Genomic DNA, 18177 nt, shown 5'->3' on the forward strand with positions numbered 1-18177 from the left:
GTGGGGGGGTGGTCTGGCTCTTGGGGTGGAAGGGCAACTGGCACTGCCCATTGCAGAGGCTCAGGGGTATTAAAAATGTCTTGGGTGGGATCTTGGTCACACTGAACTCCATGGAGACGTGTGTGTGTGCTGTGTAGGGGCTGGGGCTCCGAGGTCTAAGTTTGGGAGTCCTCCCAGGATGAAGATGCGTGTGTGGCGTGGGGGGCGGGGGGCGCTGCCGAATCCAGGGCTGGGGCAGCCAAAGAAGAAACTCCAGGAGGCTGGGCAGGCCAAAGAGGGGTGCGGTGGCCAGTGGAGAGAGAGAGGGAGTGGGGCAGGGAGCTGACCGTGGGGGTCAAAGCCGCAGGAAGACAGAGTTTTCTCGCTCTTTGAAGGCCTAAGTTCCTGGGTCCCCAGCACGCATGGGCAGGAAGTTAGACGGGAGACAGCGAAAGCCGACAGTCTTCTGGGCAAGGAGGGGTGGTTTGAGAGCTCCGACGGAGTGTTGGGTGGCGGCAATAAGGTCTCCGGCCTCCAGGACAGGGGTGAGGGGAGAAGGCGGGGGTCTGAGGAAGCCCCGGGCCAGCGCGGGCTGCAGGAGTGCGGGCAGCCGAGGTTCGAGGGGTAGGAGGGGCGGAGGAGGAGGAAGGCGGGCGGAAGAGGGGATGAGGAGAGGAGGGGGCAGGAGTCAGGGAGGAAGGCTGCAGGCGAGGAGGCGAGAAGAGCCCAGCAAGGGAGGAGGGGCGGGGCGGGGCGGGAGTGGGGGCGGAGCGGCTGGGATGCGCCCCCGCGCCCTGCGAGCCTAGCCCCGCTCTCCTTCCGCACAGTCGGGGTTTCCGCTTCCCTCCCGGGCGCAGGGTGAGAGGGAGCGAGGCCGAGCCTCAGCATCGGCCGCCGCCGCCGCCATGTGGCCCCCAGACCCGGAGCCCGACCCGGACCCCGAGCCCGCCGGCCGGTCCCAGCCCAGCGCGACCCTTCCCGGGCTCCGTGCCCTCCTGCCGGCGCGCGCCTTCCTCTGCTCGCTCAAAGGCCGCCTCCTGCTGGCGGAGACGGTGAGTGCGGCGCCCACGGCCCCCTCCAGGCGGAGCCGGGCCCCCAGCGGCCGCCCCCGCCTGCAGCCCCCGGGCGTGGGGCTGGGGGCGCCGCCGTCTGCACGCCCGGCGTCCCGCCCGCCGGCCTTGCTCGCAGCCCCCCGAGTTGGGCTGAGTTGGGCAAACTTCCCCCCTTTGGGATGGGCTCGTTGAAGCTGAGCCGCGCGCTGGTCGCAGGCGATGCGGGGGCCGCAGGGGAGCCCGGGGAGGGGGCTCACCGACGCGGCGGCCGGACCCCGGGGAGCCCAGCCCGGCGCTGTGTGACCTCCGGCGCCTCCGCCCTCTCTGGGCCCCTGGGACGGGCTGCGTCCCCGCGTCTTCAGGCCTCCCTCACGGGCACCCCGCTCCGCAAAACCTCTCGCCACGCCCCGGCCGGGCCCGGGAGGCGTCGGCCCTTCGCGACCCAGGGTGGGCCCACGGCTCCTTGGCTCGCTTCCTCGGACGCAGGGAGGACCGACCCGGCCTCGAGCTGCTGGGCGGAAGCCAGAGTGGAGTCCCGACAGCCGGGAGGGGCGACCCCCCGGGATTGGGTGAGGCCCGGGCCACAAGGTTGGGGGGCGCGCAGGAGCCTACCCCCACCCAGACTGCGGAGGGGCGGCCGGGGGGGATGACTTCATCCCCCTCTTCCCCGCCCTCGCTGGGATCCAGCGCCAGCCGTCCCACCCTCGCTGAGCTCCTTCCTTCTTCCCGCACCCCCCACCCACGCCCGTCAGCCCTTTGTCTTCGGGACACTCTGAAAATCCCTCGCACTGTCGGCCTGTGGGGTTGGGGGTTGGAGCTGGCCTCCGTGGAGGGGAGGGAAGGGAAGGAAGACGCCTAGCGGGGAGGCGGGATGAGACAGAAGCACTTGTTACTTGGATCTCCAGCAATTTGATAACCCCTGTCATTATTCCCACTTTGCAGACGGGAAAGCTGAGGCCCCAGCATCTAGGGGATTTGACCCAGATGAGTTGCAGGTCAGGTGACAGCGTGGTTGAGAACAGCAGGGATCAAAGGAAGGACTCTGTCCCCACCTCTCTTTTGGGCTCCCAGGGGGCAGATGGCAGGCGTCGGTCCTACCGCCTCCTCCTGCCTCTGGGGTCAGCTCAGAGGTCACAAAGCCAGCACCTGTCCAACTCCCCACATGAGGCACCCGGATCCCGGACTCAGCTCACACTGCTGGGAGTCGCCTCCTGGTTGGCCACTTTGCAGACTGATAGGAGCCACATTTGTGGAGAGAAGCCTTGAGTCCAAGGCCCACTGAGGGGACCCCAAACACACCCAACTCAGGCCCTCCTCATGGGTGGAAGAGGGGTGGCCAGAGCATAGAGGACGCCCTTGGCAAAACCGGGCACCAAGATCCTGGGTCCAGGTGGATGAAAGGGGGGGAAGGACGGATGAGGGATGGGCACTGAAGAGGCAGGAGGAGCCAGTTGAGATCACTCTGCCTCTCAGGTCACCTCTGGCTGCCCCCAGGCCCAAGCAAGTGGGAGGCTGACATGGGCAGGAAGGGGGAGGAAGTTGCCACCAGGGATCTGGGGAATGAGGAACAGAATCAAAAGGGGGATCCCCAGAATCAGGCTCTGGGGGTAGGGGAAAGGAAAATGAGGGCCACCGATAATAGCCTTTGGCACAGGAAGTAGAGGATAGGGTTGGGCCAGAGTTCCGTGGCCTTGTCTTCTTGGGAGGCTCCAGCAGCCTCTCAGCACATCTCTGTGCCTGAGTTTCCCATCTGTTCAAGCTGGGCTCAGCTACCTCCGTTGTCATGTTCAGAGCAGACGCCCGTGCTCTGCAACTCATTTGTCTGAAGTCACCATGGTGCCCCCTGTGGGGCATCTGGGTGTCATCCCTCCCGAGCCCCCCTACCCTGCTCTGAGCTACTCAGCTATGGACGTGCTCAAACCCAGCCAGAGTGACCGAAACCAGGACGGAAAAGGGCCAGCAGCCACGGAGCAGGATTGCTTAAGAATTCCACATGTGGAGTCAGCCAGACCAGAGTTCAAATTCTGATGCCCTTTTATTAGCTGTATGACACTGAGCAAGCCACTTCATCTGTCAGCCTCACTCTTCTCATCTGCAAAGTGGGCTGTGAACGGCACTGGGTGCACGGGTGGTGGTGAGGAGCTCTCACAAGCCTCGTCAGACCCTGGGCCCTGTGAACAGCCCCATCAACCCTGTCTGCCCTTCCCAGTGCACGGTCTGCGGAACTAACCGGGCCTTGGCATCCTCCCGCATCAGTTGCCAATGCTGGAGAAAACATCTCATTCTCAATCAGTTCCTCATGACACCTTGCCCCTCCCTCCACAAAGGGAGGACCTGTGACGCAGCAGGGCATGCAGTGGCAATGTCACCACTCCCTCTCCCTCTGGATGTTTTTTCCTTATTATGAAAATTTGAAAATATACAGCAAAAACATATGCCCACCAATTATGCAGTTGGTAACACATTGCCTTATTTGCTACTTACTTGCCCTCAAATCTCTTTGCGACCCGGCTGACTCTTTGCGACCCATAGTCCATGGCATTCTCCAGGCCAGAATACTGGAGTGGGTAGCCGTTACCTTCTCCAGGGGATCTTCCCAAAGTAGGTATTGAACCCAGATCTCCCACATTGCAGGCAAATTCTTTACCAGCTGAACCACAAGGGAAGCCCAAGAATACTCTAGTGGGTAGCCTATCCATCCCTTCTGCAGCAGATCTTCCTGACCCAGGAATCAAACTGGGGTCTCCTGCATTTCAGGTGGATTCTTGACCAACTGAGCTTTCAGGGAAGCCCCTCTCACATATCTCTCTGTCCATCAGTCCATTTTCTTAACTTTTTTATACTTTATTTTTGGTTGCACTGGGCCGGCTTTCTCTAGTTATGGCGAGCAGAGGCTACTCTTCATTGCGGTGCATGGGCTTCTTATTGTGGTTTTGCTTGTTGCTGGAGCACAGGCTCTTGGTGAATGGGCTTCAGTAGTTGCAGCACACACAGGCTCTGTTGCTCCTTGACATGTGGAGTCTTCTGGACCAGGGATCAAACCAGTGTCCCCTGCATTGGCAGGCAGATTCTCATCCACTGTACCACCAGGGGAGTCCAATCCGTTTTATTTTTGGTGCATCCAAAGTAAATTGCAGACATCAGTACATTTCAACTCTTGAATACTTCAGCAGGCATATTATTAACTAAAGTGCCAGATTTGTATCCTGTTTTTCATGTAAATTCTTCATTCATTGAAAAGCACAGCTCTTGGGTTTGGGGTGTAATTTTCTCAAACTGGCTCTTGCTTAGTTGACTGCCTTTGAGAGAGTGTAGGTTTGATTCTCCCCTGTGGAGCATCATCTGGGTTGGGTGGATTCTGCTACAGAGCCTCAGGGGTGGGTGACGGGGAGGTAGCCTTCTGGGGTACTGGACGCTGTGAGGCTGGGGCTTCCTCATTGGGTCCTGGCAGGGAGCTAGCCTGAGTCTGGGTGCAGGGCCATGCCCAGAGGCACTGGGGGCAGCACCCTGAGAGTTCTAATCCTGCGGCTGCAGAACTGGGCAGGTCACTCCCTGCTGGAGCCACCTCTCTTCCTGCCTGCAGGGTGGGGCTGTGCACAGGCCCTGACCTCTCCCTCCCTCGCCTCCCAGGGTCTCTCGTTCATCATCTTCGTCTGCTATGTGGCGTCCTCAGCATCTGCCTTCCTCACGGCGCCCCTGCTGGAGTTCCTGCTGGCCCTCTGCTTCCTCTTTGCTGATGCCATGCAGCTGAATGACAAGTGGCAGGGCTTGTGCTGGCCCATGATGGTGAGGGCTGGGGCCCCAGGAGGAAGGGGTTGGCTGGCCCTCACCCTCCCTTCAAGTCACTGGAGGCTGTTTGCAGTTAGTTGGAACCTGTTGGGTAGGCCTGGCCTCAGATGATCCAGGCCTCACAATGCAGCAACCAGGGGACCCAGAGCAGGTTGCCCGCCTCCTGGGCCTCCAGGGTCCCTCTATGAGGCTGTGAACCCAGATGGCATTCTCACCCTTGGCCATCAGGTGGCGCTGGTGCTCCCAGCTGGGCGTTTCGGAATGAGCCTCAAGCCGCAGGAATTCTAGCCATTTCCATATGGGGCAGGGCGGGTTAACTGAGGACTTGCAGGGCTCCCCCAGATCTCAGCCATCTGGCAACTCATTTTATCACCTGGGAGGGCCCAGAAACCCACCCTGGACTTTGCTGTATGAAATGAGTCAGAAGGAACAGCAAAGGTACACTTGAAACACTTGAACCCTGGTCTCCAGCTTTCTCCCCTGTCCCCATTTTAGGGATCAGCAGGTGCAAACCGTGGTACCTAAATGGATCTGCCACAAGCATGTGGCAGAGCAAGACCGGTGACCAGATCTCACTATTGGAGAGCCAGAGGGAGCGGGTGACAAGGGTTCCAACTTCTCCCTCCCCACCAGATGGGCCAGGCCACAGGGTGGGCTGCAGCCTGGTCTGTACCCTGTTGTCCACCTGTCAGAGAATGGCAGACAGGAGGCACCTGGACAGGGCAGGAGTCGAGACTGGAGGAGGACCAGGGCGTGCAGGTGGGGCCTGGAAGGGGGAGTGCATGGAGGCTGGTCTGGGGGCCCTGCCTGTGTCCCGGATCTGACAGAGGAATTCCAGGCCTGTCCTTGGCACACACTACCCTTCTGAGCCCCTCTCCCCTGCCTCAGCTCCCCGTGGCCGCCTTCCCATGCTCTGTGCCCCACAGCAGGGAGCTCACAGCCGTGTGACTGCACCCCTGTCTCCCCAGGACTTCCTCCGCTGTGTCACAGCGGCCCTCATCTACTTCGCCATCTCCATCACAGCCGTGGCCAAATACCCAGATGGGGCTTCCAAAGCAGCCGGGGTGAGTTGCTCCCCAACCTCTGGGAAGGGGGGGTGCCCCACTCATGTTCACCCCACTCCTAAGTGGGTACCCCTCCTAGCTCCTTGGGCACAGTCTGCTTCTGCTGAGGTACCTTGGCTTTTGATTGTGGTTCTCAGCAACGCCACAGTCCTCTGGTTGAAGACGGACTCTGCCCGGAATTTGGAAAAGCTGTTGGCCAAACCAAATGAACAGCTCAATTGCCTATCTGTTATTAACGCGAGGGGGTCTGTGCCCACCATTCTGAGCTGCTTATCCAAGCAGATGAAGACAAGCTATGGGGACAGGGCGGCAGCTGCCCGGGGCGGCCTTCCCCTTCCCAGGTCCCTGCTCCTGCTGACACGTGCCATCCACCCCGCCCCTGTCTCCCACAGGTATTTGGCTTCTTTGCCACCATCGTGTTTGCCATTGACTTCTACCTGATCTTTAACGACGTGGCCAAATTCCTCAAACAAGAGGACTCCGCACACGAGACCACAGCTGACAAGGCAGAAGGTGGGTGGCCACCCTGTGGGTTCCAACAGAGAACCGGGCTCGTCACCTGGGATGGTTGCTGCGGGGACCCTCCCTTGGGGGCTCTTGGCTAGTTTAAGGCTGGAGTAAGAGCATTTCCTCTCTCCCCGTGGGCAGGAAGTGTGTTCACAGCATGATTCTAGTATCTCTTCTTGTGGCACTGATGATAAAACTGCTTCCCTCCAGGGAACACACGGCGCTCTGGGGCTTCGGCCTCTCCAGTAAGGGCACGCTGAGGGGACGCCTGGCACCTCCTCGCCTCACGAGACCACTCCTAGGTGCTGTCCACTGGGCTGCATAGTCACCGGTCCCAGAGTAGCACCCCCGTCTCCAGTCGTGCCTGCCCCCAGCTTAAAGACCAGCAAGCCAAGCTCTTTTCAGCACCCAGGCAGATACAGGGCAGCTCGGGCTTGTTTTATCCAAGGATGGATATTTTTTATATCCAGGGAAAAGTGCCACAGACTTTCTGGCCTCCTCCAGCCATCCTTCGGCTCAGAATGGCTGTTGCGCCATTACCTGACCTAAAAAGAAAGGGAAAACCTGCAAGCTGGATGGCTGGTTTTTCCATCTGTGACAGCACCCATACCAACACGTCACAGCCTTGGCGTGCATGTGTGCAGCACAGGGGGGGCCTTGAGGGACATGCCCAGAGGGACCAAGCCAGTTTGGAGCCTGTGATTTCTCAGGGCTTCCGCAGCCGCAGCCTGGGGCTTTCCTGCCCGGGGAGGCCATCAGAGGAAATAGAGGTCCCTGCCCAGAGGTGCGGGACCTGGAGGGGCATGGAGGCTCCCACACAGAAATGCAGGGAAGCCCAGGAGCTGACCTGGGATAGAGGGCCCAAGCTGTTTACCTGCCTGTTCCTCTCCAGACCCCCAGGCAGGCTTTAAATGGATAGACAGATGTCAGCTCCCTGCAAGTGAGTAAATCGGATGTTTGGCTCAGCACAACTCCTCCCCACAAGCCTGGTGTCCCCGATCCCTCCCAGCCCTTCTGTCAGCATCTGTTGACCTAAACACCTGCTGAGGCTGCCGTGTGCTGGGCCCTAGGGATGTGCAGATGGGCAGGCTAACTACCTGCCCTCAGGGAGTTGAGAGGGCAGGAATCAGACCCAGAGAGAGAGTGGTGGTGTACACGTAAGGCATGAACAGGGAGCAGGAGGAACCCAAGTTGACTTCAACTATAACAGCAAAACGAGGGCTCACAGAGGTGGAGATGAAGCAGCCAAGGGAGCACCCATCCTACGGGCCAGCTCGGAGGCTGTGGAGGCGACCCGAGCTGGGTTTTGATAGATTTGTAGGAGTGTGCAGGCAAAGTAAATGGGGCAGGGGGAGTGAGGACAACAGACTGTAAAGGGCAGGTGCCCCCATCCGGGCGAGGTGTTTCTGGAACAGGTGGCCGTGCCCTGTGAGGATCAGCAGTGACCCAGGGCGGGACAGAGACAAGGTGGGCTTTTACGGGGCTTCTTTCCACTGAGGGCCTGCTGTCCCCAGGCAGGTGACACTGAAACTCCTGGGGCAGGGGAGACTGAAATGGCTAAAAACAAGCTTCCTGCTTTTCCAGTATGTTTTAGTTTCTCAGACAACAGCCAGCCCCACTGCGGGCTGGGGGGCGGCGGTGGGGGGGGTGTGGGGTGTGGTGGGGTGCAGATACACAAGCCTGCCGCCTGCAGTGAGAACAGCCAGGCAGATTGGGAGGGCCTGGGGCCCCAGAGGAAGGGGCATCTGGGTTCTCCGCCTCCCTTCTGCTGCAGCCTAGAGGGTCCCAGGCACTCATAGTCCCCACACCAAGCGGACACCACCATCAGCTGTTGTGGCCTGAGCCCAGGGTTCTAGCTGACAGTGCCTCCCCGGAGTCGGCTCTCAGGTACCACTGGCCCCAGAACTCCTGCCAAGCATCCTCTCTGCTTTCCTTTCAGAAGAGAATTCCGACTCTGACTCCGACTGAAGACCTGCCCTGCCCTGGCACCTGAGCCACGCAGGCCTCCACTCCCGCACTTTTTGACCAGGCCGGCCAGAGTGTGGCCAGGGAAGCCTGTTGGGAGGGAGGCTGTGATTTCTCAAGCAGCAGTGGGAGCTGCTGATGGAGCAGGCCTCCTTACAGCCCCAAGCAACATTCCTGAGCCCCCTATACACAATGGCAACCCTTGGCTTAGCACTGTCCAGCCTCTCTGCCATGACGGCATTGTGAATATTCCGCCCCTTCTCATTTCTACCCCAGGACCTTAAGCCCTTTAACCTCTCTGCCAAAAATAAGCACAGGGGACAGAGCAGATGGAGCCTTGTTACCCCATCACAGGGGGCCCTTCATGTTGTGGTGGGTGTGGGGGAGAGAAACAAGATAAAGACTGCCACAAGGCCAAGCCCTGGGCCCCAGTGGTTTCTGTCTGTGGCTGGGGCCCCTGCTCATGCTAGGCACTTTGTCAATAATGATCCTTCCAAAAATTCTTTTGTTCAAAGAGCACCAGTTCCCTCTTCATTCTTGAAGTAGGGAGAAAACTAGCCTCTACCCTGTGACCTAGGAGAGTAGGTCCCATTGCCCACCTCACACTTTTGGAGACCAGGACCATGTCTTCAGGTGACCTACCTATTCTGGGTGTACGACTGTTTCAAAGCAAAGCTCGTAGACAAGCTTACCAGGTCCAAAAGATTGAGGGCTCCAAATAACAAGTGGCAGCGACACCGCCCAGGGCAGCTGGGCAGGCCCAGCCCAACCCTCTCTTTCCTAGGGCCGTCAGCAGGTGAGCGGCTCCCAGGCCCTCAGGACAATGTATTTCTGGACACCTGACCCACATGAGGGGTGAGACGTGCCTTCTGTGTTCACCTAAGGACCTTATGCTGTGCATATATCTTCAATAGGATTTTGTTACTTTATGTATGATTTTTTTTTTTTTAAACACAAAAGCAGCTTCTTCAGTGGCATTTCCTGTGACCCAAGAGACCTTGTGAATGAGCCAGAGTTCTGGACCCATGTTTTGGGCATTTGTAATCTTTTCTTCTTCTCTTGCATGTGAATCTCCTATCCTGAAAAAAAGCCATCATGGATTAAACCAGACTCACTTCCTGCTTGGAGTGTGTGTGTTTGATAAAAACCTTACACACCAGAGCAACGCTGTCAGGTGAGATGTATCAGCACAGCGTGGTCCCATGTACCATGTGGATCCTGCATCTGCAGGTTACAGTGGCGATGCCCGCGCACTTGCTCCCCGCCAGGCATCTTCGTGGGGGCTCTTTACTCCTCACATGGTCCTCTCGTAGTCCAGGAATCTGACAGAAGGTTCTGTGACTTGCTCAGGTCTCCACAAGAGGCCTGGGGTCTCAGCTTCTCACATCAAGGTAGGTAACAATCCCACAATGAGTCAGTGTCTTGGCCCAGGCAATGGGAAAGATCAGGGCACTCTGCCCAGCTTTTTGCCCAATATGTAACGTGTTCTGAAAACACGTATAAAAGTAGAACCTGGAAAAGCCGATGGGCTGCTGGGAGTGGCTCCACCTTGCCAGCCCTGGCCAAGCCACTGGTCAACAGCAATACCGAAGTGTCCTCACCCTCCACGGTGGCTGTTTGGCCCCCACCTCACAAGCCTGTTTCAGGATCCAGGCCACAGCCTTTGAAGGGGCGGGAGCAAGGCAGGGTGAAGAAAGAGACAATACTGTTTTTACACGTCCGTTTATTAAACAAGAACTCCTTCATGACAATTCAGTATTTATTAGCGATTAGTGTTGAGAAAATTATTTCCCTCTACATACAAAAATACAGATTTGAACACTATGAAAACAATCAGGACAAGTACCGTGAAAAAATTGGTCCTTCAAAAGAAATAAAGGGGGAAAACTGAGGGCAGTGTGAGGCTTTGTAGGCTGTCAGGAATAAACCAACAGGTGCGAAGGCTCTGGGGCCCCCAAACCACTCTGAATGGATAGTCAAATCTGGGGCTGGTGGGAGCTGAGTGGTGCCCACACCAGCCTCAGAAGCCAGGATGGGAGCTCGGACTGACCAATAGCAGAAACTGAAGTTTGCTGAACACACATCACCTCAGCTCACCCCACAGCTGCATCTATACTGTTAAAGGGAATAGACTTTTAAGAAGCAAAGTGTAGTAGTTATTAAATTAACATCGCCCCTCCCCCAAGTACCACTGGGCCAAGTACCAGAGTAGTCACATGGGAATTATCAGCCATCTGACTCGTCTTCCTTTGTTAGAAAATAATGACACATTCTGTCTGACCCTTCAAAGCGGAAAAAAAAAATTTCTTTTATGTTTCAATAAATCCATTCCTTCATTTTAAATGGACTCAGCTAGTTTCCTCAAGATTCCTCTTGACCAGACATAACTCAGTCCTGCAGGGGCGGGAAAGCAAAAGGTCGTGTGTCTTCATCAAGCTCATCACAGCATGGAATCTAGTATGTTTGGGCTGGAAAACCAGAAAGGGCCATCGAACCTATCCAGGGCATCCACGAACCAGAGGTCTGAGTGGAAGATGAGCCCGAGGCCAGCAGAGTCCCCACTCCCACTCCCGCCCCAGGACGCCTCACACGGGCAGAGGCGAGCTGGTGGCCTGAGCAGATCTGCAAGACAGGCAGCAACCGGGAAAGGGCTTGTCACCATTTCAGACCCAAAGAAGGGGAAGTCAGAGCACCGAGAATGTTCTGTTCTTATGGAACCACTTTCCTCTTACTATTTGAGGTGAGCAGTGGCTGTTCAGAAGTAGCAAGTGGGTAAAAAAATGCCAAATGCAGTTATACTGATTAATAACTATTTCACAGAAATATACTCTTACTCTCAGACTGTTTAAGTAAGCAGAAACGAGATGTTGGGGAGAAAGCAGCAGAGAAGAGACGGGAAAGCTGAGGGGTTGGATTTCTTTTTTTTCTTTTTAAAAATACATAATGAAGTTTTACAGGGAAAACGACCGAACCTCAAAACTAGCATTGCTGAAAGCAATATTAAAAGGACACAATCTAAAATCATGCTACAAAAATAGTGTTATCTGTTGAACCAAATGTGCATCTTTTTCAATTCCATGATTGACGGGAGTGTTTATGTGACTGACACGGAAGGCACCAAGGTGAAGTGATTATTTTTTGTCTTAGAATATCCAAAGACACAACTACCTACTTTGGGAAAAGGAAAAAGTACAGTCATACTTGTAATAAATAGCTAAGTGTTTTTGCCATGGGTTCCTGAACCCTTAGAAATTTCAACATATACAAATAGTTTCGCCCCCTAGCGTTCTCTTATTGCTTAGGAAAAGCATTGGTTTTATCCACATACGTCAGTTTCATCATGAGGCAGGGTTTGAAAACTCGTTTTTAAACAGGTTACAGAGTGACAGAGCTGGGAGTGAGTGAGGCCTTGGGCCTGGGCCAGTCCTAGGGGGATGTGGGCGGTGCACAGGCGTCCCACCCTTGAGCTCCCCCAGGAGGCCTTGGACCAGTCAGTTTTCCCTCCAAGCCCCGAGTATCTGCCTTCCTCACATCTGCAGAGAGGAGAGCAAAGTCCTGAATCTTGGGAAGTCGATTCTGGAAAAGGCAGGAAAGCAAAATGGGCCACAGAGGGAAGCAGCCAGACGCGGCCCTGCCTGCCTGGGCACCAGGACCCCATGCTGTCCTCGCTTCCTGGCCGTTCCTTCAGATGGCTGTCCTGATAAAAGGGGTGCTTCCTACCGGGTTTCAGCAGCATCCTCCCAAGATGACTCCAATTGGATAGTTTCAGACTATTACTGAATCCCGTACAAACCCTCGTCAAATCACTTGCGTCACGCGTTCTCGCTTCTGAGGCGCAATGGTGAAAAACTCGGGCCTCACCCTAATCCTGCCAGCAAAGCTGATTAAGGTCATTTGAGACAAGGTCCTACTCTAAATGAAAGTTCTGATGTAGCTCAGTAGAGTCCAGGCTATTAACCCCTTCTTGAAGGCTCTCAGCCCTGTGTAGAATGCATCCCAAAAGAGACATGACACACCAGGGTGTCCAGATAGCAAGTCACCCAGACTGAAGTCTTGGAATGAAAGCTAGACAACAAACTAATCCTGTGAAAAGGACACATAATTCAAGGATCCATAAACTAAACTTTAGGCAAATTGCCACTGATTTAGACTCAGTGGGCTGGTGGGTAATTTTTTTAAATGTTTATAGAATAATAAAAACAAGAAAGGAAAAAATAAATCCCCAAGGCTGAGAAATTACATCCAAATGAAATGAGAATATAATCTAAACCAAAGAAGGGAGTTTCAAGCCTGTAAGTATATAAATGCCATTTACTGGTATGAAGAAAAGCTAAACAAACATTAAACTTTGAGAAAAAAAATTCTTTAGATCTAACAGATATTGAGAGCAGAAAAGGTTTCTAAATAAAAGAAATGTAAAGAGCCACAAAGATTTCCAATTACCTTCTCAACCAGACAGTTATGATTTCAGCTGTATCTGCTGAGGGGAGAAGAAATAAAGATTTTACAAAGAGCCAGGAAGGTTTACACGGCTCAAGGCAGGCGGTGTCGGGTCTGCGTCCTCTCTGAGGGGGCCCCAGATCAGAATCTGAGTCACCTGCCCACACCTGTGAGTTCCCAAACTCACACAAAGAGCCCAGCAGCGCCCAGGCACGCTGGTCCCCACATTCGGCTCCCACTCTCACGTGGGTTCCAGAATACAAGACCTCACTTTTCCAAAGAGGGCAGGATGTAGTTAATCAAGCACAGCCGGGGTGGGTAACCATGTCCAGTGCTCTCGACAGGCCCTCAGCAGATGATTTGGGCCTCCTCCCCGCTCTTCTCACCTCCCAGACCCGCCCCTGCTCGCTCCCTCATCAGCTGTCACCAAGCTGGTCCTGGGAGTGGGTGCTGATGAAATAAGACAGCCCCCGGATTCTGCACACTTCACCAGGGGCTGGAAATGTGTCTGGAGACCTCACTCGCTAATGGCAGTCACTAGAGCAGGAAGCCATTTTTTATGTGGTTGGGACAGTCAATTTAGAAGCAGCCCTCAGCTGAGCTGGTTTCTCCTTTTGCTATCTGCTTAGTGTCATGTTTTCCGGTAAACCACATGTGGAGAAAATGACTATCGGGCCTTGGCACAAAGACTTTGTGGTTGCTTTGTTTGGAACATGGGTGGCACACCGGGACCCACTTACATCGTCATTGCCTCCCAGAATCCCTAAAGTGGCCACGTGTTGTCTCCACACTCTTTTAGGGCATATTCTAAGAACAGCCCACAGAAAATCCTGCAGAGCCTAAGATTAGGGACTTGGTCCACCTCTTAAACACATGGAGCGGCGAGGGGTTCCTTCCCAAACAGCACAGGTGAGTCTATGAGAAAAGGTGAGCTTGGGCCACACACACATGACACCTGGAGGAGGTATTCAAGGGTCATTTGCTGCAAGCAGGAATTCACATACATGTGCAGACCAGAGTTAGTGCTTTATCTCCTCAGAGGCTGCCTGTGGCTCAACCCAAGACTGAGTCACTCAGAAAGCCTCAAAGAAAGGCGAATGAAACTGCAAACTTTAAAAGACTAGGCATGTTTTCAACTGAGTCACAAAGCTCTCTCAAGAAGCCTCTGACATGGGGTGGGGTCAGAGGCACTCCATGCCTGCCCACAGGAAGGAGCCTTTAGCTAAGGGACAGTGATGGTGCCCAAAGGGTAGGGGGTGACATCCACTTCCCAGAGCCAAGCCCCCAGAACCAGACTGGGTCCCCGGCTTCTCTGCAGCCAGCCTGGGCTCCGTCCACATTGGCCCTTTGGTTCAACCTGCCAAGGAAGACAAGGATATTGGGACTGGGCAGGCGTCAACATTCTTGCCTTTCTGTGGGCAAAGGTAGTCTCTCTTGAATGACTTGCTGCAGAGTGAAAATCTGTTTCTTTCACTTCAAATAGAACTTCTGCTATGAGGTTTTAATCTGTAACTGCTTGTGCCTTCCCTGGCTTTATATAGAGCTGACAAGTATCTTTATAGAGCTGACAAGTATCTTTATAGAGCTGACGAGTATCTTTAGGCTCTCGTGACTGGAATCTCTCTGTATGAAAGGGGTAAGGCACCCCACCCCCCTGCCGTGCCTTCAGCAATGTGAAGGGAGGGTAGAGGAGAATCAGAAAAAAGAAAAAATACCACATCAACCAGATCGATGCCAGGATAAACTTTCTCTGAAGACGTCAGTGTTTGCATCCATCTAAAACCACCAGAGGTTCCACCAAATGCTTGAGGGTTTCAACCATCCAGTCTCCAGGAACAAATTCAAATGTATGCAAGTTGGGCATCAACTGTGAATGCCAATATCATCCCACCAGAAAATTAAAAAACACTAAGATTGCCTCAGTCTTAAAAATTCCCCAAACCAAACTGACACTGGTCCATATTACAACTGTTAAATGCAAAAATAAGCTTATTTCAATTTGCAAAAAAGAGAAAAAAAAGCCCTTTTAAGCCTCCCCAAATCTAGATTGTCTTGTTTGTACACAGAAACAACACAAAGAAAATGCGAGTATCTTTCCATTCACACTAGACAACCATATTCCTTCCTTCCTTCTCACCACGTGACAAGACTTATGACTCTACAGTACACCAATAAGTACATCTGGTCACTTCTGGCTATACTGGGAGCTAATTAAATATAAAGAAATATATTTACAAAAACCATGGGAGAGCCTCATGGCACAAAGGACTTTAAATAGTTACAGGGACATAAATAATTCCAAGATTCTAACACTAACATGTAAATTAATTCTTAAGTGGCCTATGGCACAAGGTGTCATCGCTTGTTATCATCTGTCAGCGTGTACAACTTCAGCGGGCTTCAGAACTGTTCCTTGTAGCTGATACCAACAGACTCCTTTCAGCCGGATGATAAACCGGTTTTATTGAAGTGACTTGGAAAAACTTGGGCAACAACCCACGCCTGAAGAGTCTTCTTTTTTCCAATCTCACTTCAAAGGCAGCTTTTTATTGAGGCTAAGTAACATGAATCCCAGAAGGAGATTTCTGATAAAGTTCAGGGTGGTCCTTCTAAGTGGGCCCTATCTGATGCAAGGCTGAGTCTTTGTAACCCTGTTTTTAAATGGAACTCTCAGAGGGCAATAAGCCCCATTTTGACGAAGCATATACACTCTACAAATGCAAAATAAATATATAAAATGAACAGATAAAATCCAGATGTCATAATCTCCTCAAAAGTCACTACACATAATAGGTATGAGGTTTGTGAAGCCTGGTTTGTACTGCCTCACAACATCCATGGGAAGAGGGTTCAGTCAGACCCGCCGTGACCAGGCCTGGCTGCCCTAGGTGGGGACAATGGGAGGTCAGTTACTCCCAGACAAGCTGGGTCTCTGACCAGACCAGGGGCTTGAACAGGTGGCCTGGGTCACAGCCCCAGAAAGGAACTTCAGCAGAACTTGAGTTGTATAAGATGTTCAGTTCAGGGAGCCCTAACCCCAACCCTTCAGAGACGGCACAGTACCATTTCCTACGGGGTCCCCAGCCAAGCAGTGCTATCTGACGAAGACACCCATGCAGGAAATCATACGCTGCTCTGCTCTGCAGAAGGCAATGCCAGCCTGTGCAGGGCTGGACATTTCTCACACAGGCTCTGCTCCCCAAGGCCCCCTCTCTCATGACACTGCCCGCTGCTGAAGCTGCAAGCGCTCACTAGCACAAGATCCTGGGGACTCTCCTCATTAATGCAAAATCTTCCCACCAGCAGTGAGCGTTCTTTTCCTTGGTGAGGGTGAAACACAAAATATTAGAGCTAGAGTGAGGTTTGTAAACATTAAGGACAGTTCAGAGTGAAAACTCGACATGTAAAAACAAACTTTCCATAAGAGAAACAATTAGTCTCCAACAGAAAAAAACAAAAAACTACAGCATCGCAGGGGCTTGTGTAACTTAGTCACCACAATAATCTTCACTTTATCGAGAATTCATACAAAACCTTACGTAACTAAAATGTTCCCCGACAGCCTCCAAGTTCGACGTTCGTAGTTATGACCCTGAGGTACAGGGTCGCCGCCCTCCGAAACATCAGTGAAAGGGGGTGTCACGGTGCAGATTCAAGTAGTTTTCAAATCCTAGACGGAGCCACTCGGAATTCACTCTAGAACTCTTCTCAGGTGTTTGAAAATCAGTGCATACCCTTGAAACAGAGGCGTGTCCCCACCTCTGGTCCGTGAGGCCAGCAAATGGGCAAGGGTCCGGGCTGGTGGGACAAACTGTATTTCTCCTGTGGCTTTTATCTGGGAAGGTAAGATGACAGAAAATCTGCAGTCTGGCCTTGGCGTATTCAGGGAAGCTAGGAAACTGGAAAACAAGATGGTCCTCGTATTCTTGGAGGAGCCTCTGGATTCAGGAAGATGATTCCAGGGATGTCTCAGCAGGGTAGGAGACAGATGGTGACCTCCTGATGGGCAGCAGTGCCCTGGAGTCCAGCCAAGAGGGTGCCAGCCTCCGCCAGAGCCAGCAAAGCACCCAGCAGGCACACCCACCACCGAGACCCTTGGTGTCACAGCTGGCTGTCCACGCTCCTGCTGGGGTCCCGGTGCCCCCAGGCAGGGAAACAATGGGGAGAGGGGCATCCTGGCAGCGAGACTAAAGCGCATCCAGGGCCTCTATGCGGGTTGCCCAGAAAGCACTGCTGACCCTCCGCTCCAACCATAAAGTTTCACTTCCTGTATTTGTTTTTTCCCCTCTAACAGCCCCCATTTAATCCAAAGTCCTGACTCATCATGAATACATATGAGGGGGTGGCTCAGAGTCAGCTGCGAAGCCTGTGCTCAGGGACAGTGAAGGGGACATGGTGGCCCGCAAGGACAGTGGCTCCCACGGTCACCAGACCCGGGGCGGGGGGCAGGGCAGGGGCAGGACCCTCCCACCGCCTCTGTGCAAGGCTGGGCACGGGGTCCCCCACCTCCTGCACCCATCAGGGCTGCCGTGAAAACCCTTGCCCAGAACGAACTATTACCAAGGAGGACAAAATTCAACTTAGTCACATGATAATCTGATGTGATGAGGGAAAGAAAAACTTGATTGAAAGTACGGGCATGAGGACCAGAGGGAAGAAGACTCAGTGCGCCCTCACGTGTCCAGGCGCTGGATCTCGGGACGGCTGTCCACGTCTCTGGACTCAGTACGGGCGCGGATGTAGTCGTTGGCGCTCTGCTGCCGGAGGCTGACCCTCCACTTCTGCACGGCCAGGAATGTGTTCACCGCATAGGCCGCTGTTGCCAAGAAGCCGAATATCTACAAGACACAAGCCGGGTTAGTCCGCAGGGCCCCTGGGCAGCTTACAGTGAGCGAGGTGCATTAGCTTCTCCTTGCTATAACCCCGACACCCAGACCCCACTACATGTCCAGCTGTCAGACCCTGGCCAAGTTCATAGTCATGTGACCCACAAAAAGGCAGCCTCAGGACCCTTCGAAGTATTCTGGATCTACAAGGGAAAAAAGATCACAGAAGGGCCTCTTTCACAGACCTTCATGACACTGGTCCCTGGGAGAAATACCACGTAGACAAAACACCATGTAGATGAAAAATCAGGGTCTCAAGTGTGACCCCAAATCAAGCCACAAGGCCCAGCATTCCATATCTTAGTTCCCCAGCCCCACTGCCTTTCATGTGGGCAGCTCTGGGTGGGCAGCTTGAGAGTCAGAAGTGGTGGTGTTTTAATGATTAGATAATGACTGATGAACCTACTGAGTAATACCTTGGAGAGCTCATAGTTTAGTACTCTCAATAAACCTTTTAACCATCCTCTCAGTTATAAAAGTGCTGCATATTCTTTG

The 18177-nt window shown here is 53.8% G+C and overlaps 2 protein-coding genes across 2 annotated transcripts in view; one reads left to right on the top strand and one right to left on the bottom strand.

Annotated features, from left to right (window-relative positions):
- On the top strand, nucleotides 763-10703 carry CMTM3 (CKLF like MARVEL transmembrane domain containing 3). The gene is made up of 5 exons (XM_018062088.1): nucleotides 763-1031; nucleotides 4662-4817; nucleotides 5789-5884; nucleotides 6277-6397; nucleotides 8331-10703. Exons 1-5 carry the CDS (start codon nucleotides 885-887, stop codon nucleotides 8357-8359), a joined length of 549 nt encoding a protein of 182 aa, XP_017917577.1. The 5' UTR covers nucleotides 763-884; the 3' UTR covers nucleotides 8360-10703.
- The window catches only part of CMTM4 (CKLF like MARVEL transmembrane domain containing 4), a 79095-nt gene continuing 70980 nt past the window's right edge, over nucleotides 10063-18177 (bottom strand). The window contains exon 4 of the mRNA XM_018062087.1: nucleotides 10063-17634. Within this exon, the coding sequence (XP_017917576.1) occupies nucleotides 17470-17634 (165 nt within the window). The 3' untranslated portion in view covers nucleotides 10063-17469. The remainder of the gene's footprint in view (nucleotides 17635-18177) is intronic.

Source organism: Capra hircus, chromosome 18, assembly GCF_001704415.2.
Source record: "Capra hircus breed San Clemente chromosome 18, ASM170441v1, whole genome shotgun sequence".
Classification (NCBI taxonomy): Eukaryota; Metazoa; Chordata; class Mammalia; order Artiodactyla; family Bovidae; genus Capra; species Capra hircus.

Excerpts from the sequence above, each read along its gene's own strand:
- CMTM3 (XM_018062088.1), top strand. The coding sequence starts at position 885 with ATGTGGCCCCCAGACCCGGAGCCCGACCCGGACCCCGAGCCCGCCGGC. Across the intron at positions 4,818-5,788 it reads GCTTGTGCTGGCCCATGATG|GACTTCCTCCGCTGTGTCAC; the intron begins GTGAGGGCTGGG and ends CTGTCTCCCCAG. Across the intron at positions 6,398-8,330 it reads CACAGCTGACAAGGCAGAAG|AAGAGAATTCCGACTCTGAC; the intron begins GTGGGTGGCCAC and ends CTTTCCTTTCAG.